Source organism: Papilio polytes, unplaced genomic scaffold, assembly GCF_000836215.1.
Source record: "Papilio polytes unplaced genomic scaffold, Ppol_1.0 DF824135.1, whole genome shotgun sequence".
Taxonomy (NCBI): Eukaryota; Metazoa; Arthropoda; class Insecta; order Lepidoptera; family Papilionidae; genus Papilio; species Papilio polytes.
The window spans coordinates 2604770-2628989 of NW_013525069.1; the positions used below are offsets into that span (position 1 = coordinate 2604770).

The window sequence follows — 24220 nt, forward strand, 5'->3', positions numbered from 1 at the left end:
TTTCTGTATTACGTCTTGGTTGTGAAAAAGAGTATTTTTTACAGTTATACCATTTTCGTATACATGTGTTACTACTCCTACTGAGTTAACTTTTTAATATGTAAGTATGTCCGATCTACCTCTTACAAACCTCACATACCTATTATGCCATTTAATGGTGCTAACCTTACACACATAAGTATATTAAAGTAAGTTAAAATAACTGTTATTATAATACATAGTGTAAGTATGGACCGAATAAAGTTTTTACAATATAAAGGTTATTGTTTTAATCAACCTGTAAATCGCAAGTACCTGTAGTTATTTAATTGCTTCTGTTTATTTCATTTTTATTTGTTTAATAAATTATCAATTTTAAAATTAATGGATAAATACCGTTGCCATTTTATAAAATCAAAATGTTTGGATAACGGCCACCCAACAAGTAAATGTCAAATTGACAGTTGACATTTCTACAACTGCAAAGTGTTTTAAAGTTTATCTTAAAACGCGCGTAAAATATTAAAACCGATATTATGAATTACGAATAAGATAAACTCTAAAGTTTTATACAAGGAAGACACACACAATTTATGAATACAGTATATTCTCTTTCATTTTTCGCAATCACTAAAATGGCATCAGCTGCAAAAAAAATAAAGTTGTCTGCGGGTTCTTCAAATGTTGAAAACAAACGGACCCAAACAACGGTAGCAGATTTTATGAATGAAATACAAAAGAGTCGGGAAGATACAGCCGAATCAATATTGAATTATGATTTTAACAAAAAACGTGTGCGTATAATATCACAAGAACAACTTGTGCCTGACTTTTGCGAGGGTATTGTTTATTGGATGTCGAGAGATAGCAGAGTTCAGGACAACTGGGCATTTTTATATGCTCAGAAACTAGCTCTTAAGAATGAAGTCCCACTTCATGTATGTTTTTGTTTGATTGCAAAATATTTAGATGCATCTGTGAGACAATTTCATTTTTTAATTAAAGGTAACAAGGAGCCTGTTATTTTGCCGAATAAATTAAAACGATAGCTTAATTTACCATTTAGCTACATTCGTTGAACTTGTATATTTATGTCATTAATTGTGTAGGGTTAGAAAAAGTTGCAGCTGAATGTAAAAAATTGAATATATCATTCCATCTGCTGGAGGGAAGTGGCGCGGACGCTCTGCCTCAGTGGATCATTGACCATAAGATCGGCGCAGTTGTGTGCGACTTCAACCCCCTGAGGACACCCATGAGTTGGCTTGAAGGAGCCAAGAAAAAGTTTAAAAAAGATGTACCGTTAATACAGGTAATTCAAGTTTTTCTTAAATTCAGACAATTTATGTAGATTTTTGATGAATGACTGCTGACAATACATGAGTTGGATAAGGACAGGGAAATGATTCATTTGAAAGATGAATAAATGATTATTGAAGTGTCAATTTGTTTTTCAATATTTCTTGCATCATGTTTGTAATATCTCAATAATTCCAGGTGGATGCCCACAATGTAGTCCCCTGCTGGGTAGCCTCTGACAAACTTGAGTATTCTGCAAGAACAATAAGGAATAAGATAAATTCTAAGCTTGAGGAATATTTAACTGAGTTCCCACCAGTCATTAAACATCCATACACCAGTACATTTAAACCAGAGGTACAGTCATCTACATTTGCAGTATTACAGTTTTGATAAAATTACATTGGATCTGGCAAATTTATAATTACAACTACTTTTATGGTACATAAAGTGTTATTTCTATACTTTGTTAGGTAATTGATATTAAATTTGTTATAGTTAATAGATTGGGACAAAGCAATAGATTCACGGGAAGCAGACAAAACTGTAGGTCCAGTGGAGTGGGCCAGTCCGGGTTATGATGAAGCTGTAAAGACCTTAAAGAGTTTCCTTGAGAAAAGACTAAAGATATTTGCTACCAAACGAAATGACCCCACACAAGATGCCTTGAGTAATTTATCACCATGGTATCATTTTGGTAATATAATAAGTGAAACACCTTTTTTTTTTTGTAAAAATCTCATTGTATACTTTTTAATTATCTTTCTTTACAGGTCAGATTTCAGTCCAGAGAGCCGCGCTTTGTGTCCAGAAATACAAATCAAAATACACCGAGAGTGTAAATGCTTATCTTGAAGAAGCAATTGTGCGTAGAGAACTGGCTGATAATTTCTGCTTTTACAATGAACATTATGACACTATAAAAGGTGCTAGTAATTGGGCACAAAAGACTTTAGATGATCATAGGTATGTTTTTCTTTTAATGTTTTTTTTTGTGTGCTGCTTATTTTCCATTTTGTTTTCTTTTATAGGAAAGATAAGCGTACCCACATATACACACTCGAAAAGCTGTCTAAAGCAGAAACTCATGATGAACTGTGGAACTCTGCACAACTGCAGCTCGTCAAAGAAGGCAAGATGCATGGCTTTCTTCGTATGTACTGGTGCAAGAAGATTCTAGAATGGACGCCGAGTCCAGAAGATGCGCTTAAATATGCAATATATTTGAATGATCATTACAGCATAGATGGCAGAGATCCTAATGGATTTGTTGGTAATAATCTACTAATATACGAATCTTAACATTTATTTTTTATTATTTTTCTTTGAATTTGATGGGTCATGGTACACACAGGTTATGATACAGTCAAGGACTCGGACAAACTTCGCCTCTTCCTAATAATTTAATCTTAAAAAAAACAACAAGTTGCAATTAGTTAACGATGGCATAACAATAACAAACCATTTAGCTGTGTTCTACTGACCAACATTTATTCCTACAGATATATGCATCTTATTGGTAACTCCGCGTAGCAATTATAATGTTCAAACAACGAACTTTTAAGGGAGAACACCTCCAGATTCTGTGCAAATGCATTATGTGTCCGCAGGCTGCATGTGGTCAGTGTGCGGGGTGCACGACCAGGGCTGGGCGGAGCGCGCGGTGTTCGGCAAGATCCGCTACATGAACTACAACGGCTGCAAGCGCAAGTTCGACGTCGGCGCATTCGTGGCTCGATATGGCGGGAAACAGCATAAATATAAAAATTAACTGTCACCAACAACTTTATTGACTGTACCTCTGAGGGGTCTATCACGAATATTCACGTTAGCGAAAAAAATCGTAACGAAATGTGTACGAAATTTGGTACATTTTACCTTTGGTAGTGCAAAAATTTTGTTACTAAAATGCTCTCACGAATATTCGTGATATCTCCTCAGAATAAATCAATATAAGGGAAGTTTAGTCTGCAGTTGGTTTCTATTGAACATAATCCTATTTACTTAAAATATTTCTCTGCCAATCAGCTGAAAATAGTCTTATTAAATTTGTTATTTTATTATATATTTAAGGTTTAATGTTATCATAAAAATATAGTGTTTGTAACTGTTCTGTTATTAATGTTATAGATTGTTCAATGATCTGAGTTGTTTAATTGGTGAGGGAGAGGGTTTTATATATTATTATATATATAGCTAACAAAAAAAAACAATTAAAACGTTTATATTGTCGCCGTCAGTAATTTCAATCTTTAACACTACATTACACTATTTATAATTATGAGTTAAGTTTCCTTAATTCGGAAAGTACAAAGCAGTGTTTTTTAAATTTTAAGAATAAATGATAATACAAATTTTCTTTATATTTCTTTTCTATTCCTTCTAAAATTTCCAACAGCTCCAAAAGAATCTTGAAAAATATTAAAGCAAAACGGCTCTTTAGCTCACATTTTAGAATTATGAAGAAATTGTTCTTTTAATATTGTTGTATATCAGTATAAAAAGGTTATTATAAATGTGAAGAAAAAAATAAGTCTTAATTGATAGTTTTTTGAATACATTTTTGGACTTTTACAACTTATTTTGATAAAGCCTAAAAATCACGATAGCTCAAAAATAGTTAACTTCCGCATAGTGCATATAGGGCAAAATTATTACAAATGATCCCCTGTATTTAAGCGAAAATACGTCGAATTACCAATAACTCTGTATATCGATCATTGTGTTTAAAAAAAAAAAAACAGCACTGAACGTTTTTCAACGAGTCAAAAATCAGTGCAGTAACGGGCTGCGCTGTTCTTGCGTTAGCTGAGCTTGCCACATTTTTTTAAAGTTATATTTTAATTCTAAGGTTGTATATTAGATTTCATAGGTAGTTTTTTGTGGTAATAAATTTCCTATTTCTTTATTCAATGTACAATGTGTAGGTATCATAGTAATAAAACACAATTTGCTTTGCTTATAAATATTTTTATTCATGAATGTGGCTGTTCCGTGGTTACACAATCATATATTTCGATAAACATCATAAAATTAGAAATAGAAAAATAATATCAAATAGCTATTTCTCGTCGGAACTTTTGCGGAGTTAAGTTAGCATCGTAGTCAAAGGTTGAAGTATTTCGATTACTATATAAATATACACGGCATCGAAAAAAATCTAATTCATATTATATCATCACAAAAGCACATAACATAAAATGTATATCCACGATCGATGGCAATAATAAAATCAATATCAAGGAACACAAAATATTTTATCATCGTCTATTATGTCACATTTTATTAATAACAAGTCTCAATAAATGAAATAATAAAATAATAGAAAGGAAAATCGTCATGTCAACACACAAAGGAATAATAAAATCGAAAATTAAGTAAAGGCGAATCTGACTCAATCGTTATTATGGTTATTGCAGTTATTATGATGCGGAGTCCCGGAGCGAGCGGTCGCTGAACACAATGTGTGGCGTCACACGAGGCCGCCATACACGGCCCAACACTACCCAACACGGCCCATACACGGACCATACACCTCTGGACATACAAACGTTTATAATCGTAATTAAAATTCATAGAAAAAGTGAAAATATTGAAGACGGAGCGACGCGGTCGGAACCTAATTGCTGCTATTTGGGATGCTCGATATTTTATAACCAAAATATTAATGTTTAAAAACTAAATGAAGTTTCCACATGATATAAATTGTCAACGAAAATATTTAATATTGTTTTTATAAACACAATTAGTCGACGTTTAATCAATTAAAAAAATTAAAACCATAGCAAAAAATTCTTGCATCCCTGCCCTAACTGGGAGACTGAAGTTGGGCTTATGTGTTAATTATATATCTGGTGTCGACGTCGTCGTGAGGGAACAGAAGGGGGTGTGGCTTCGTTATATACTAGTTGGTTGTGCTCCGTGTGTCAGTGTGTGTGTGAAAGCAGAGCTACATTCGCTGTCGGCTGTCGGCTGCGGCTGTCGGCTATCGGTCGGCTGCCGCTACTGCACGCAGCACGAGTTCTTGTGCCCGTTCTTCTTCAGTCTCGACTTGGGTCGGTACTTCTCCAGGTAGGACAGCTGCTTAGCATTGATGGCGCCGCGACGCTGACTGCAAATGTAAACAAACATTTTAATAATGCAAATAAAGTCACATAGACAGGACTGGAGGCATATCAGCCACATTTTAATGAAAAAAGACATTAAAATAACACTATTTTCAGGCATAAGATAGATCATGAATTTATTCAATAACTTGAAAGGTTAACCAAGATATACAGATCTTTATATTTGTGAGAGAAAAGATTGTGTACATATGCTATTTAAATTTGGAAACAAGAACATTTTGAAACGAGATGCGGAACAAAGATCAATATAACGCAGCTTATAAATGAGTCTACGAAAAAAGTGATACACGGCTAGTTTTTTTTCATTATTATTCCTTCCTTTGCTCACACTGCTATCTAATTAGTTATTTGTTAGAGGCGGAGTTTGTCTCGTTGTAATGAACAAGGCAATTTTTCTGAAGTGGAGCACCGCTTATTTCCGCGACTGTACACCTGTAAAATAAGTAAATGTATACTGACTCGCGTATGGTCTCGACGGCCTCCTCGTACTTCATGCCGAGCTCGATGAGCGCGATGGCCACCATGACGGGCGCGCGGCCCAGCCCCGCCACGCAATGCACCGCCACCGCCGCCTCCGGCTTGTTGGCAGCCCTCAACAACACACACGTATCTCAAATATACGAAGTTTTTTTTTTATAATTGGATCATTTTTGTACTTTTCCTACCATTCCAACTAAGCTCTAAGCCTGTACTTAATATAATTTACGACATAGTCGAATGGCAGGATTCGAAACCTCGACCGCGTGATCGTAAATCCGTACCCTAAACAATTAAGCTATAGTCACTTATAAAATTATTTGCTTGTTTTTTAATTTTAAACTAAAAACTAAAAATTAAACTTTAATTACATTTAACATTTTACTAAAATGGAAGTTAACGAGTCTGCTTTCGCTATTCTCAAAGAGAGTGGATAATAAACAAGCTGCTTTGTCTGGGTGTATTGTAAAGTATTTGTTAAATGTGGTCGGATGGTGTAAATGTTGAGTTGGTCGCTAACAGGTATTGCATCAACCCGTACTGGGGCAGTGTGGCTGACCTAGTCACCCTAACTTAGGGTAGGCTCCGAGCCACATAGGGGACCTATAGGGTGATGAGGTATTATGTTGTGTCTCACTTGTCGCGGAGGATCTCGAACCAGTCGTCGACGACATTCGGGGGCGGGAAGGTGCCGTCATCGTAGGCGAGGTCACGCACCTCGATGCCCTCCGCACGCAGCGGCGCCGTGTCATAGCTCGGCTCGCACACGCGGACCACCGTGCACACGTTGTGCTTACGCAACTCCTGAAACCAACACAATGAACATTTTACAATCAGCTATAGTACAAAAACACTAGATTAGGTAAATGATGGTAGAACACTGGACTAGAATAAACTAGACTGATATGACGGATGCTAGAGTTAGGAGGACGAAAACTCGATGCACCGACCCTACGGGAGTAAAATAAGGCAGGGGAGATGATGACTGGACTAGAGTAATCTACTTCCCCAGTAGACTATTCCCTTTGTAGAGCAGACTGTTCTCAAAGCTAGAGTAGACTACTTCTGTAATCTTAATGTGAATTACGATATATAATGCTGTTCCTTATTTGCATTGATGTAACTGCGATGCTAAAATGCAAGTCACGGTGAAAGTTTTAACATATATGACAGCTAAATATTAATAAATCTTTTTTTAATAGTTGAAAATAAACCAAATGGCAATTAACAATTAAATATGTAAGTAAAAGACCAAAAATTTCGTATAATTTCAATATCTTAATAGCCAAGTACTATACTCCATTAGTCGAGTGTAACGGTACTGGAGGTGGAGTGACATTCGAGCGATTGTTCTCGCCGCGCCCATATCACATCTGATAGCATCAGACATCGCTATGCATACGTGCGCCGCCGCACGGCAACAAATGCACCGTCATGCAATTATTTATTTTAAAACTCCTTATAGTTATTTATATATTATACTTATTAGTATAAACTTTTGAATACTAGTTAACTATGTAAAAAGTTAGCAGCGAGTCCTTTTAATTTGTTTTGTATATAAAAGTGATATTTTTTTGTCGAGTTAATTTTTTTAATATAATAATTTACCTGTTTTTGATTGTATTTCATTCAAGTGCGTATATTGCGTAGTAAGGTTTGATGTGTGATGTGTCTCACCTGCAGGTAGGACTGTATGGTGACGTCCGAGGGGCGGTCGGTGATGAGGAAGCGCATGCTCTTGTACTCGATGAGCGAGGGCGCCGGGCGGATGTCCTTCTGCTTCATGGCGGTCGCGGGCGTGTCTCAGCGGCCGATACGATACGATGTCCCACACCGAGCTGGTGGCCTCACTTCACTCGCGACAGAACGTGCAGGTATCCGTCAGAGTCTAACAGGCAAATTGTCACTCTATTTCCACACAACACACTTCAGTTTCGAGGTTTTTCTTTAAAAAGGGTCCAATTATATAATGAAAACCACCCGCATGGATGTCGCCTTCAAACGCACGAGCACATTCGAAGACAGACAAACGAAGGTACAGAATGGGGATCGAAAATTAATAAGGAATCAGCCGCGTAACATAAGTTGTTTTGTTTCTATTCCTCTTCGGTTGAACTCCGGCAACTGAGAGTGATGATATCCTCCGATCAGCAGCGGGATTCGGATTTAAGGAAGCTGAAACAGAGATATTTAAAAAAGGTTAGAGTAGAGAAAACTGGGAAAGCGTCTGTTTGATTAACGAGCGACGACATTTCGACTTTGGTTGCGTCAAAGCGGCGGCGGACACCGGGGCGGGGTGCGGCGGAGCAGAGTTAGGAATTTGTTCATAAAAATAGCCAAGTTTCGTTAGTGGGTGATGTGCGATGGAGTGGCGACGTCGTGGCCGTCATGTGAGCGGGCGGGGAGTGCGGCCCGTAGCTACTGAGCCCTGTGCCAGCTCCTTGCCGCCGTCTCCGTCACAGCCAGTCGGCTCACAATCGCGCGATAACGGTTATTGTAAACACGGCCGACAGCGACAGCCGACAGCGCTCCCATTGTGTGCATTTCGATAATTGCGGACTCGTCGTGGTCACAATAAAGAACATCGGAACGTGTTAATTAAACATCTCATGCACTCCACTTGGCAACCATGTGATAAGACGAAGGACTCTTAGAGGTTTTTATTTTATATGTGTATTTGTTCGTACACACTCTTGCATCTAATCGTTACTTCTAACTTCCAAAATACTGATGATTATTTGAAATAAGCATATTTATTTTACCTGTGGGTGTATGAGCAACATATAGCGTGTGTATGGGGTGTCTGGGCGCGCTCCCGGCAGCATGGGTCTCGCGGGTGCTCGCTGCGCTCTCGCTCACACGCCCGCACTTTATTTGTGTTGGGCCTGGCAGTACTCCGCGCTGTCCAAGCGGAACTCCATCAATGTCGCCACAGAAGAAATGCCCAGCTGCAACAACACAACCGATATTACCACTACGTCATACTGACATTTACTGCCGCATCACTCAAAACAAAACCACCATAAACGAAATAGTACATACAATACGGTTTGCCGGCAAATTCACTAACTATGTTTACACATTGATTATTGGTTTTAATGAACGAACAACTTAATAGGATATTGTGAAATTTACAATCTATTTAAGAGCACTAATTAGACACTAATGATCACGATTCTAAGAAAATGTACATCACGGTAGGCGTTTAACATCTGAGAGATACAGAACAGTCCGAAGAGCACAGAGTTGTATAAATCGTTCGGCACACAACGTACTGGCATCTTGAAGTATCGCGACAACTTTGGAAGGATATTTTATAGTCGAGTGGTGTGAGGCGACGATTAACGGTAGCACCGCGCCACTGAGCCGGGCCAACACGCAACAGATGTTGGCAGCAGTACTCTGCCGTCGCCGCGTCTTGTTTACATTTACACATCTCTCTAATACGTTGATAAAGCCAGAAACACTGCCAGCTATAGAAACCGTCATCACAATTAGCACACCGACATTTCAACGAAAACATCTCGGCAAATATTTATTTTCGTTTGAGATTTTTAAGGAGCGACGGAAAGCAGACTTGGGATTCGGCCAAGAGGAAAGTTGGAATTATGTTGATGTTTCCATCTTGCGTCTTTAAATCACTGAAATATATGGCTACCTAATAACTCACAGTTAACTATAGTTCATAAAGGAGTGTAGTAGAGTGTAAATCATGGCTAAAAATACCGGAGCAATAAATATAAGACATCAAAAATCAAGTCAAAGTTCTTTTGCCACATTGTTTTACGATCGAATTATCTGTTTTTATAAGATACATATCTAAGGATAGTGATAACGCTTACATAGATATGAAGATAAATCAACGAAAAACGCATAATATTGTAATGTAGCTTGAAATTGAAAAAATACATTTAACAATCAGAAATGCCAATCGAATTCGGCGAAGGTCTGGCAGACAAAGAATAAACGATAAGATGTCCCCCAAAAGTTGGGGTCGCGTTCGATAACGCAGAGATTGGGGGGCACAAAATTGTCCAAATGCCGACTAGACGGGACGCTCGATAAACCCCAGACTGCCAGTTTGCACATGTGCAAACTATGCAGACGATTTAACTCACAGTGTCTGCTTGTTGCCGTATAAAGCTTTATGTATGGTGAACTGAAGTTGTTTGATAGCCAGGGATATACGTGCATTTTTATAGTTTAACCAACTAAAGCTGAATTAATTCTAACATTATATCCGTAACGTATGGCGCATCTTTCTATTGTTTTAATCAAGAAACGTCTCGGGTTTTACGGTGATTCGTTTTATCGTTTGTAAAACTACGGGTACATCAGTGAAGATGGACGTACGATAATTTCCAAGGCTGGAGTGTGCGGTCGCTGCGAACGAGTGACGACATCGATAACAAAGGACGGATTGAAAATATTTTCACACGGCTCTATAAACAGTGCATAAGCAAGGGCATTCGGATGTGAGCGCGGATGTTATTAGTTTATCAATAGCCGGCTGGTCGCGGGGCTTGTTATGGACGACAATGTGAATTCAATGGACGTACGCCGTAGATCGGAGGCCACGTGCCCGCGACACCGTTTATCGGGAAGGCGCCAACTAATTTCACGAATCATATAGTTGGCTGATTGATTGGTTTATTTCCTTTATGCCAGGTTTATGGGCGACTTGACCCTGTCGCAATTAAAAGCTTTATTAAATATAGCGATTGTTTACTTTGTAAAATAGTAGTAACATTCTCCCTGTATGTAGTACGAGCAATAGAACAGTCAAAATTGTGTAATTTACTAGGATCTGATAATGCTATAAAGTGACGCGTAATAAAAAAATGTAAAAACAGTAAAAACAAATCTAATCAACGTCACAATCAATAGTAATACTCCGAAGACCTTGATTGATATAATAGAGTATTGATTATAAGAACATTGTGCGATATATTGAATAACATTTACAAAGTTGCAGTGTTTCCTCTACTATGCTCTCTATGCCTCTACTACACTCCTATACGATGCTAAGATTGTGTTCTTTTCCTTAAATAAAAATAAACCACTTTTAATCGGTTTAATATAAGTACAAAACTCATCATATTAATATTATAAATGCGAAAGTTTAGATGGATGGAGGTTTGTTAGAGTCTGTAGTCTAAACGGCTGAACGGATTTCGATTAATTTTTGGTGTAGATGTAGAGGATAATCTGGAATAACACATAGGCTACTCACTTTTGTTTTTTTTTTTGCTCGTGCGGACGAAGTTACTAGAGCAAGCTAGTTATTGATATATCGAAAAGCTTTTTATAACACGTGCAATAATTGTAAAAAAGTAAATATAGAGTATAATTCTAGATATTTTATTTTGGGAATCTACATTATTTATTCCTTAGGTACGAGTAACAACGACTAAGGAAGTATACATGTTCGAACTAGCAATTCAAGTGCTGGCAGCATATTGATGCACTTGAGGAAGTGTCGGCCGAGGTCAGTCCCACAATAGTATAACGAGCGTGCTCCGCCGCCGTTGCAACGCTTCTAGGAAACTTCGTTACCTTGACTTGTTACTTTATATGTCTATCTTTCCAATGTTTACATTTCTCGGATGAATTTTGTAAAAATAACCTCAATAGTTTATGCACATAAATAAGTGTTGAGATGTTCTAATCCAGCGACATATAATATGTCGAAGTTCAGTGGTACGTCGACACGGCTGGGATTATTGCAGTTTGGCAACGAGATTGCTTATGTTTCAGTCACGTCTAGATAGACAGTTATGCCCTAAACATTACTATAAATGTTGCATTAACGTGCTTTGAACTGTAAATTATAATCATCTACTTATTAACTTCAACTATTAACTACAGATTAATTTCAAATTCAATTATCAACTTGTTTAATATATGGTCTTGTTATTAATCCAACCGACATACTAGTAGGCGATATAGTAGTTTCTCAAATTATCTGTTTGTTTACCGAAACATGACGTATTTAATGCGCAGCTCGATGCAGATGCAAAGTCGCAAATGATGAAGGTCGAATGAAGACATCAATATTTGCAAGATTCGATCTATTTTCGCAAATAAAAATCACATTTGCGACAATGTTAATAAACAGATCATGGCGCCTGCGCACGATCTGTTGATGCTACGACACTGAAGATGGCGTCAAACAGTTATTTACGTAACGTATAAAATTTGTTTAGACTTCTAAAAATTGAACACTTGGAAATCAGATTAAATATACGATTTTCCAACTTGTACTTAGTATCAGAGGTGGGGCAATGAATTTTTTTGCGTTCCTTTCGTCATTTCAACATAGAGGTGTTTTACACGTGACACTATAGCTTTTTCTCTAAGTTTGTATAAAATAATTAGTACATGAGTTTATTATCCGAGTATTAAAGACTGTATGTAATATAAAATAAATTGATTTCTGAGTAGAACAGTATGAAAACCACAAAAACGTAAAAAAATAAATTCAAATCCATCTGTCCCAATACATAATGAACCAGAGTGAGCATTGAAAAAAGTACAAAAGCTTTTTGTCGCCTTTTAATACTCCGAACCTTTTTGTGTTCGCAGTTGACCAGATATTAGGGTAACATTTTTATTTCAGAAAGTACATTCTATTTTCGCAAATATAAATAAATACGCACAGGACCGACCTACTTTAAAGACTGTAAATGTTTTGTACATAAACCAACTACGTTTTTAAATAAATTATGAAAATCTCAAGGCATTGTACAAGATAACGGGGATGTTTACATAAAGATTTAGGCTAGCTTCAATAAAGAGACAAACAGACAACCAGGACAAGTGAATGACGCGGTATTCACACAAGATTACTCACGTAGAAAGAATTTACGCACAACTAAACAAATCCAAGCTTCGAGAACACTATATCAATTGTCTCGAACAATTTAATCAAAATTAAAAAGTTCGTTTAATATCGTTAAAACCAACACAACCTATTTAACTGTCATTTTAATTGCATGATGCTACCTGTGCTCAATAATGCCTTATTGAGGCAAATTGTCGATGTTTCTAGCCTAGTTTAAGCCTGTAAATTGTACTGACGATAAAATTACATACTTTTAATTCAAGCTATATTTTAGCGGTGTAGTTAATACTAGGTGAAAGATTTACTGATCCCATTTATTACATCGTTTACATTTCGAGTCAAAATATTGATATTATTCGGCAAATTTATTGGTATTACAAATAACGTTTATATTACTTGTAGAAATTATTGCGTTTATTTTCATGGAAGAAACACTTTTTGTTCGTATAATTAACATCGAGGTCGCGTGTTTAAACGCTTGCTAGTTTTATGATTATTCAATAATTCTTAGTTGACGTACATCAAAGTTTACCTTATAAAACATAGCTTGAATCAATTAAAGCAATAAAGAACAGTTCCATATGACAAAGACGAAAGTATAAATAAAGAACAGATATCAAACAAAAAGATACATACATGTACAAATTGGAAACTAAATTCATAACTGAAGAACTTGAGCATAAGTAAGACCGTAAAAATATCAGAATAAAAGTCGTAACCCGAATATTTCTTCACATAAAGTGGAATAAGCGAAATGCGTTAATCAACCCAAAGAGAACCTAGAGAACTTAAAAAGTGGTAAAAGGTACTATGACTATCATCAACAAAACTACATAATTCATAGTAAATGGTACAGAATACATGATCATATTCATTGTACATCATAAATAAAACATACACATTTAAAGCTGTTCCAATTTTGTCGCTGTTGTAAAGAGGTTACGAGATTAACATTCAATTTATCTAATAAAGCAAAACCTGAATTTACCTAAGAAACTATTTTTTTTCAATTACATTTTCTTCTCAAAATAGAACTGAATTGTAAGTCTGTGTATGATCATACATTGTTAACGTTTCGGCTATTAAGAAAAATTTAAAACTTAAAACATGTCTCAAGTAAAAGATAATCACAGCTATTAACTTCGACCGTGAAATAATGACATTGGCAATGACATAAGCCCACACAGAGGAAGCCAGACAGCGCTAAATTAATTTACATAAAAAATTATGTCGCTTAAAACATACTCCTAATAACGATATCAATGTTTGTTCGAGGTCAAAACTCAAACAATTTGAATAAACAAAGTAATCAAACAGGTATAATTAACACTAATTTAGAAATAACTAAACCACACCTCGAAATGTGACAAGCGAAATGCTTTGTGTATGAAGAAATGAATAAGCACGTTTAATAATTAAAGTAAAGCCTACTGTGTTGTCAATTAACATGGACACAATCGCCCGCCCACCAGTGGAATTATTTTGTTCTATAAAAAAAAATGACGGGCGTGCAACGAGCGAGCTCTAAATGAAATTGGGCTAAACGTTTAGCGTCGGGAGCTATCAGTGGCAGTAATGGAATTAGTGAATAAAAAGAATAACTCCACAGACAATTTACAACGTGCCAGTATTTAAGCGGGTTTATCGGTTTCGTACGTGTTCCACCGCTTTCTATAACGCAAACTGGAAACAACGAAACGAATTGATAAGATAGAGCGGGTAACTATCGAACAATGATCGAAAGCGTGCGTATACGTGTCTCCTTATACTCGGGCCACCTGTTGCTTGGGACCAAACTACAAAAAACAATGTGCCATAAAAAATACACAAAACCGAGCTAAAAGTAACGTTTGACAAAGTGCACTAGGTCGTGTTCTTGTCAGGTATATTTACCATATCCAACAACCGGTGGATTAGTTACTATACGTTCCCAGTTGTGTTCTACTTTCGTTGGAGTTTCGTCACATGTGCCGCGTTGTTTCTCGGCCTCGGTAAATGCAGTGTCTCCAGAGACTAGTGGTGACACAAAAACATCACTTACATGCGTCCAATAAGGGCGGATGGTAGCACTTTAACAAAGTTACGGGTACACAAGTAGAGTCGGCAAAACGTGAACTTTCGCGCAGCAGTAGCTGTCGTCGTAGACAGTAGAGTAGGGTTAGGCGTTTACATCGCAACGGGTCGACACTGTCCGTGCCGCGGGCGTGCAAAGACTGGCGAGTGGCGCTGCTGGCAGTAGCGGGCCGGGCGCGGGCGACCGCACTCGACGTCACGTTGCCGGCCGGCCGCTGGCGTCATTGCACGCGCAGGGCTGCCAATTTTGCTTTATACAAATATTCTTACTTGGAAAACTTTTTAATGAACAAAACATTACGGCAAAACGATATAATAGAAAAATCCTTTTGGGAATACTTATGTTAGTCAAGACACGTTTTTAATTACAAACGCACGAATTTTATATAACTGACAGCCTGACGCATACGCATAAACACAATGACGCACGATAATGACACTTATCGCATGAACTTTTGTTTAGCGACGAAATGCTAAACTTGTGATCGGCTCACTTGTTACATTCACACATTAAGCCGATGGCGTTTTTATGATTGTAGTAAGACTAAACACGGTGTCGTCTACGTCGTGGGTGGTAAACGTATAGACATCGTGAGAAATGTTAATACGATCGTGAGACCACCCAATTAAGGTTTATTAGAGAATGGAATGTTTTGAGTCTGAACGCCTGTGAAAACTGTATTGCGGATGAGCTACTGCGTCGTAACAATCTAATAATAGTAGAAAAAAAGTCTCAACCAAATCCCACGCCGTGAATGAATGCGTGAGAGCTAGTGAGCACAGATAGTGCCAACAATACAATATTTAAACGAGAAATCAAAACGATTTCGGATTAAAGAATGAATTGTTTTGATGGTTCGATGCTTTTAGATTCACACTCAAAGGTCAGGCGGTAAATTTTTAATCTAAACACCTGCTAGTTGCTATGATAGCATTTTTCTTCACAATAACTATGTCTATGGTATATTTAGATCCATTCCACATTGGCATTTCCGTTTGCGATATACATTTAATAGGATAAATGGCTAAGAAACTGCATCGAGGCGATCGTAGGCGGGCAACAATTTAAAATGTTTAACCGACCGTATAATATACGATCAACGATTATTTCCGTAGCGCAACAAGTTGAAGTAGGGTGGGCGTACTAAGTACACAAGAGAATAGCCTATACTCAGGTCGTGGGTGTTGGTTTCAAACGCCTACAGTCTTTAGATGTGGTAAACTTACATACAATCCTAAAGCCACAATATATTAATTAATCTTAATTACACAATCAATGTATTCTTTGGAAAATATGTACTAAGGTAAATTTCTTTGGCAAATGTTTTAATATATAAATATGCTGATGAATTAATGTTGCTAACAATTATTTCAAAAGCAAATCAGTTTGTACTCTAGACAAAAAAAGAGTGTGTTTGATACTACCTTCGTACAAAACACTTCAACACCATACATTTTATAGGGCATAGAACATAAACAGGTCGCCTACACATCGGATGTTTATCAGATGATTTACTAAGATTCGCTGTCACACGCCATCTTCTGCTAATCCGGATAAACGAGATTTACAACTAATGTTAAAGTTTCCATTAATAAAAAAATGACAAACGCTAATAGATTATTCGGATATTATAATTTTTTTTAATCGGGTTTCTTTTGAGCCATTGTTGAATAAATGACAACAAACATTTGCTATCATTCAACGTTTCTATTCTAAATTTCGTGATGAGGAAGTTAGGATTAATTGTTTTTTTGCGTGAAATTGGTATGCGTCAATTTAACAGGCAATGTCAGATATTATACGACATTATGTCAACTTGGGTAATATATTCTGGAAATTAATTGAGGACGTTAAGCGTGATATATTCCACCAAAGTGTAGTCGGTACAAACCGATGGGAATAAGGGAATTATGGAATGTGTATATGAATTTTTTACATGCTATTAATAAGCGGACTGAAAACGATTAAATTTTTGACATATGCCTTAGATGAAGATATGCGTTTTTGATCCTAATTTCAGTTGTTGTGTGTCGGTCTAAAGCTCCTTTGAATGAACGATAATAAAACATACTCAATGTTTAAATAACACACGTGTAAGAAAATTGATTTGCATAATTTTTTAGAACATCTGTCAGTTGAAACGTAAACAATAGCCTATTCTGTTACACGTTTTTTCTTAGTTATTGTTTTAATACGGAAGAATTGCAAGAAACGTAATAAATTATAATATTATTGAATGAAACATCATTCGATTGATTCATGAAGCGACAGTAACAACATCCATTTTTAACAGGTGTTAAGTTGGAAACGTGTGTAATCATTTATATCAAACAATCTCATAAAAACGTCATTGTAAAAACGTTGAATGTTACTGAATGTAACTTTTAGACGACATTACTCAAACTATGGTCCAAATTTTATTCAAATTCGTTCAGTCGTTCAGGAGTTATATGGTAAGATATATCCATGCAGCTAAACATTCGCATTTAGTTAGCAATAAGATCGTTTGTATAGATTTTTTTATAGATATCATGTAAATATTCATTAACTGTTTTCAAATTACTTTACACCATTAATATCTCTTCATAATAAATCTTAGTATGTATCGTCCGCATCTATACAACCGCAAGTTCCTATATTTATAGTAGGACAAAGTTACGGTAACGAGTGCAGACGTGCGGTTACTTAGCAGTACGACGATCCTGCTCGGATCGGGTTTCGTACCAGCCGGCGATGACTCACTGCCGGAGCCACGGCATACGGTGTGCATTTTAATCATACCAAAATGTATTTTGTCTCTATTACGAATGAAAGGGATGACATCAATTATAGAGTAATCACTGGACTTTAAAGGATCGCAAAGTTCCAAAAACTGTACAGCAGGATTAGCTCCTTATTTCATAAAAGTACTCGCTTTCGCCCGCGACTATGCCGTCGTGGAATTAAAAAAGTAAGTAGCCTACGTGTTCTTCCAGACTATCCTCTACATCTATGCCAAATTTCATCGAGATCCCTTCAGCCGTTTAGGCTACAAACTCTAACAAACATCTATCTATCCATCCATCCAGATTTTCGCATTTATAATATTAGTAAAATTACGTAAAATCCTATATAGTAACAGTACGTACGTGTAGAAAATGATAACAATCGCTTCGCTAGCTGCCTTTGACGTACTTATTACGTTAAAAGTGCGATAACAACTTGTATCTGGCTAGGAAATCCCTGAAGTGGATAGAATTTTTAGGCGATTACTAGTAGCATATTTAAGCGCCAATAGCCTAATGGTTCGGGGTAAGGACTACCGATCTTGTGGTCGAGGGTTCGAATCCCGCCATTCGACTAGCATAAGCCTAGAGCTTAGTTGGAATGGTCAAAGGAAATGTTAGTAAATTAACAAAAAAACCTTTTAATATTTTTACAAAACAAATATTATCGCTGAATTATCCTTCATAGTTTTAATTTAATCATTGATATAAAAAATCAATATAAAACGTATACTTAATTAACTCTGCAACCTTGCACAATACAGTTACTAGTTAATGATACTTCGTGACAAACTAACTTGCCGTTAAGACTTCAGACAGATGTCTACAATATGGATCAGTTCGTGACGCTTCATACTAAAGTTTACGAAATTGAGGTCACGTTCACCAAAACTGCAACACAGATTAAGTGCATGTCAGCTAACGGCGTATCACAAATCTCCGGAGTTCCGCTGAAAACGAAACATGAGAAGTCTACGGAAACATTTTTATATTTTAGCAATTTAATCTGATATTACCATCATATTAATAATATCATCTATGCAATCCTAGTCTATTCTAAAACTGACTAACCTCAATAACTACGAATACCGATGTATTCCATAATACAAATGAAATATGTAAGTATAGCATTATCATAGAAGAAAGCTTTTGGCGGGTGCGGGGCGTCCGTAAAGCTCTTAGGAGAGAAAACACTCGATGTCGGGGCTCGAGTGCCTTCGAGAAGTCTTGAAAGAACGTTCAGGCAACGGTTATCGACGCAAGGGCGGGGCCGGAGCGGTATTGCTATTCTTATATGCCACGAGAATTGTGTTACTATCTCAGCTATTATTAATACTAACCTTCTAATTCGATAATCATTTGAGAACATATAAATTTAGCATTTGAAACGAACTGAAGATGTTAAAAAAATGTTTACTAATTTCAATATTATATGTAAATGCGTGTTCATTTATAAACTAGTTTGACGATAGCGAAATGTGCAATAAAAAACATGTAACCTCTCCCAACAGAGTTCACATTGAGACGACTGAGACGAAGGTCATTCTCAAATTACTCGCTTAGCAACGAGACAAATATTCAACTCGAACAAATATGAAGTACTCATACATAATACTATTCAACAAAGCAGAATATTTTGATAAGTAAAAATACTTTAGATAACCGATAAATATTGATAAACTGAAGTTGATAAAAAAGTTTCCGGGACCAATAAAGAATATTCGAGAAGTACTAACACTATTCTTAAAAAAATATCTGAAGACATCTTACAGTTAAAGAGGTTTTACTGTATTACTGAAGGTTTTTTAGTAGTTTACCTAACCACACGTCATCCAGTACTATAATCCAATATTCGTTAATAGTTTTATTCAACTGTTGTGTAAAAATGTAACTGTTAGGTACTATAGATATATAAAATGATGAGGTTGGGAAAGTAACCGTAAGTGTAGTCCTTTTGTGAGTGCGCAGTGGGGCGGTGTGGCAAATCAACTTTCACAAGTCATATACCAGCGCACCAACGCACTTCACTAGTTACCAACCTTTCCAGTTAACTACGTATATACCATAGAAATAATTCGTAGCTGTAAATACCATGCCCTTATTATCCTACCATGAATAATTCAAACTTTCTCTAAATATACAGTACCAATATTTTGAATTCTAAACCAATGTATTAAGGAACAAAATTGAACACCCCCGTAAAGTATTTGCGGTTCTGCGACAGCAAAATTCGATTACAAAGCAGTTCGCAGGCGAACTGGCATTTAATGTTATCGTACCGGTTACGAACGATTACCGGATTGTAGCGTACGAACAAAACAATATACAAGTAAACTTGCAAACTCATTGTTAAGGAACATTACCCGCTTTAATTACAGCTACAAGGTTTATTTAAGGTCTCGCTTAATAACATTACAATTGTCGGGTAACATGCATATAATTCTTTCTATACACTTTCCATCCTTTTTCTAACCAATAATTAAACCAAACTAAAGAAATACCGAATAATACAAAAATTAAAAACAGTAGTATTTTAGTACTAAAATATAAATGTATAAAATGGAAAAAAACTGGTAGGCGTGACATTATCCTTGCCCCTGCAAGTCTGTCTGGGTCTAAAAGGTGACCGTTGCAGCCCCAGCCTGCAACGGGAAGCGGGTCGCGACCCACATCGCCGGGATCAATACTCGGTCATCGACTCCGCCTGCGCCTCGTACTACACACGACTAACCTACTCTATCTCCGTGCAATAAAACTCAAAATTGTACCACTTGAAATTGGAAACCACCCCGTGTGAATGTGCACTCTATAAATAGACATTCCAAAAGTTCAACGGTTCAAATAAAATCGCGTTGACGCGACGGAAATTCTTAGACGTCTGCGCCGATGTTACTGACACTTGGATGAAAAGGGTTTCGGGTTAAAAAACGCTGTTTTCTAGTTTAAGCATGAAACACATCACTTAAACCCAACATAATAGTATTAAAAAGGGAAGTTCGTTTAAAAACTTTTAATAGTAATTTTGGCAATAAAATTGATTAAATATGCCTTATCCTTGCTAAGGGATATTTGACCTAATTCAGTCATTTGTAACGCCTGAATAACTGGGTTACGGCTATTCAAAAAGTTGTACATCCTGAGCTAGATAACCAACAGTACGTAATAAGATTTCATTAAGAAAAGTGGGTGGAAAGTCTAATGTGGGTGTGTCTACTTCACCTTTTAACCTTTATCTTCTCACTTGACTAGAGCAACATAGTGAATAGTAAATGTCAGACACAAACGTAGTGACATCGTATTGTGACGCAAGCACTGAGAATGACGTCATTTCCAAGCTATAAAAGGCAACTCAAATCCAAATAACAAATCTAAAGATAACGTAATGAATATTACATTAGAATAATAAACCCGAAAACTAAATGCATTTAACGCTTTTTGGAGGAAAAAAACAAAAACCAAAAAGATAAGATAAATCTATTCATAGTACCGTGATTGACTTATCAGTCATTAATATTGATCGAGTTTATACAGATCTAGATAACCTAAACTTGGCCGACTGATAAAAAAACGCCACATCTGTATTAAATTACGGTTCTTACACACGTGGGACAAAACAAGACCGTACTGTTATAATATTGTCGTTCAAATTGCAGTACTGCTCATGTCCAATGTTCTGCCTCGTGTGAAACTAGCATTCGCAATTTACAGCGTGTCCTGTCGTTGGCGTGGCATCGTGACCCGGTTAGCTCGGCGCAGGGCGTCTCTGACCCGCTTTACCTGCCACTCGTCGCGACTAACCCATTTACTAATTGAATTCCACTGAAACAATGCTAGCCCATCCCTCTGTACATCTGGCTTTATTTAAAGCCAGCATTCTAGGTGGCTTTGTTTAAGTTCATAAAACATTTAAAGGTTTTTGTAATTAACATAGGCTTTTATACTAAAATTAATTTGTCATGACGTACAAAGAATGTTTTAGTTGTTAAGAGTATAAATAAAATTTTCCGACGCTTTGAAGTATTGTAGTTGTTACGCGGCACCAATTAACTTTAATTATACAAACGGTTAAAGTGTTGTCTAATTGAAAAGTTGAACTTTTATGTCGAAATGATGAAACATGGAAAGCAGATTTTATTATTACCCATTACAAACAAAAAGAATAAACGCGGGCGCCTAGACAAGTTAATAAGTCACGAGTCCTGATAATAAGGGACTGCATTATGCTAAAGATGAAAGATAAAAATGTTATTTACCCATTCATTATAAACATATTGACGTAATTGATAAACACACAATACACATACTAGTATAAACCAAAACATAGTATGTGTACGCTATCTCCTCGTCTCCTATATTTGATAATCTTAACAAAAATCATCCTTTACATATTACATACATACATACCAAAAATACTTTTGTAAACAAGGAAAATTTCATACAATAACTGACCAGAGTAAACAGGAAATATTGAAACTATGACGTTTATCTCGGTTTGTCTCCATCTAGACGTTACTGCTTGCATTTTATTCACAGGGGGCAAGATATTCAGAACATTGGTTTAACTATTGTGAACAACGACCACGGTAAAGTAAAAGTACTCAATTTTAGCAAGCAACTTACAATAATCAAGCGCCAATAGTCTAAAAGTTTGTAAGGACTACCGATCTTGCGGTCGAGTATTCGAATCCCGCCATTGGACTATTGTGGACGATAACCTAGCACAAGCTTACAGCTTAGTTGGAGTGGTTAAAGGAAATATTAGTAAATTAACAAAAAAATACTAATATTTTCAAATTTTTAATAGTATTAAGTTTGCATTTTGTTATGATTTCACTTATTTTTATTTATAATCATGAAATAACATCCAACAATGATATCATCTATCTTGATAAGTTTTATGATAAGAATAACATGAAATTTATGTTGAAATAATCTCATCAGGATTAACTTTAGGATCTTGCAGTATTATAAAAATAGGTACAAATAAAGCATGTTAAATTGTTTGCGTTAATCTCGTTGTAAAGCTAATGACATGAAAATAAATATTAAAAACTAGCTTTCGCCAGCGACTCTGTTCGCGTGATTTAAAATTAAAATAAAAAATAAATGGAATTGAAACACAAGTGAGAAGAGCCTGTGTTCTTCCATACTATCCTCTACATCTACACCAATTTACATCGAAATCCGTTTAGACGTTTAGGCTACAAACTCTAACAAACATCCATCCATCTAAACATCGCATTTATAATATTAATATGAAGTATAATGTATTTACTTTATACGATTCTGCGAATATGTGGTAAATGCCCGATTCACGAATAAACATTGACCTTTACAATTACAATAACAATTGAGTACATTACCACTAAAATAACTAATTATAACATTAGTGTGTTTGATGTACAAATTTCGTTAAATCAAAATCTACAAATCTAGACTTGAAGTCGATTGATTACGCACTGACCTAAGTTTCTTATGAATTAATTTAAATAATAACATATCGAATTATTTTTATTTCAACAAATTAAAAAGTCATTATTATTAAAAATAAAAACATAACTTTCTAGAAGTTCAAAAAGTACCAATAACAGGACAAAGGAAAAGGATATAAAATATTTAATATCTGTTGTATCCTTTCACTTTGCTGACAGGTGTCGTCCCCCTTCTGTAAGAGAATATCCCAGTAGCGCAAGAAAAATATGTTGCATTTTTAGAGTTTCTTTCTCGTGGAATAAACGACCTAAAAGCGACTGTACAATTTTATATGAACCCTTAACGTGACCTCAAGACAGTTAAAACAGAAAGTAATGTATGATACTGTAAGTACAATTTGTATGAATACATCTTTTGTATATTTTAATGTAAATCGAAAAATCAAGCAAGTTGTCTCTCTGATAAGCGGATTATTCCTAAATATTTTTTTTATATTTACCTCGATTGGGTTGATAGAATGTTCTTACGTATTTTTTAATTAAGTTCAACTTAAGTCTTGGATTAATTTGTAGTTCATTAACATGTTACATGTAATTTACTACGTCATTAGATTAAGTCTCGAGGTGGAGTGTAACGAGTCGCAGTTGGCAAGGGACGGGGATCGTCGCCCCTTCGATGCCCCGTCTCGGCAGTCTGGAGCAACGACCGTCGGCGTCGCCCCAACTGAATGACATGGAGTTTTTATACGACGTCGCTGCACCGGATATCACCCCCGCAAAACCGCTCACGAAATTCTTCATAGATGCTTCGGTAGAGATTATATACCTGCTTAACTTTAGGTAGTTTTGAGTACAAAGTATCATTAATATTGTGAAGGATTAGAGTACAAAATCGGTTATCTCAATAAGTAAATACCATCATACTGTCAAATTGTGTAAATGCCATTTCGTCATTGATCTTAACAATGCTGATAATAAAAGCAGATTACAGTTATGTGCCAAATGTAGCATTAAATGTGTTAAACGAACGTTGAATAGCTCACTTTATTCTATCTGTAGGCATTCAATTAGTTATCAATGCAAATTAAAAGGCGCTTTAATAGAGCGTTCGCGAACGATGACGCCATTCTAGGTACTAGACGTGAGCGTTATTTCACGTCACTAGTTACAATCACCTGTGACGAGATATGTAACGACGTCACTAGCTTCGAGTCAAATTAAAA

At 36.2% G+C, this 24220-nt stretch overlaps 2 protein-coding genes across 4 annotated transcripts in view; one reads left to right on the top strand and one right to left on the bottom strand.

The window, feature by feature from the left end:
• The first annotated feature begins 392 nt into the window (after positions 1–392).
• LOC106099284 (deoxyribodipyrimidine photo-lyase-like) lies at positions 393–3592 on the top strand. Its single transcript, XM_013277785.1, has 7 exons — positions 393–984; positions 1089–1291; positions 1477–1635; positions 1777–1975; positions 2052–2244; positions 2310–2551; positions 2889–3592. Exons 1-7 carry the CDS (start codon positions 573–575, stop codon positions 3047–3049), a joined length of 1569 nt encoding a protein of 522 aa, XP_013133239.1. The 5' UTR covers positions 393–572; the 3' UTR covers positions 3050–3592.
• Positions 3593–4227: 635 nt separating this feature from the next.
• LOC106099278 (protein tyrosine phosphatase type IVA 1) overlaps positions 4228–24220 on the bottom strand; it is a 23150-nt gene continuing 3157 nt past the window's right edge. Inside the window, exons 1-6 of one of the 3 annotated variants that reach the window (XM_013277774.1) lie at positions 14768–14947; positions 8645–8830; positions 7560–8057; positions 6520–6686; positions 5865–5996; positions 4228–5389 (exon numbers count right to left, since the gene is read on the bottom strand). In XM_013277774.1, coding sequence (XP_013133228.1) covers positions 5281–5389; positions 5865–5996; positions 6520–6686; positions 7560–7667 — 516 coding nt within the window. In that variant the 5' untranslated portion in view covers positions 7668–8057; positions 8645–8830; positions 14768–14947 and the 3' untranslated portion in view covers positions 4228–5280. Of the gene's footprint in view, positions 5390–5864; positions 5997–6519; positions 6687–7559; positions 8058–8644; positions 8831–14619; positions 14737–14767; positions 14948–24220 lie in introns of those variants that run through there. The other 2 variants (XM_013277775.1, XM_013277773.1) reach the window with 2 other exon arrangements.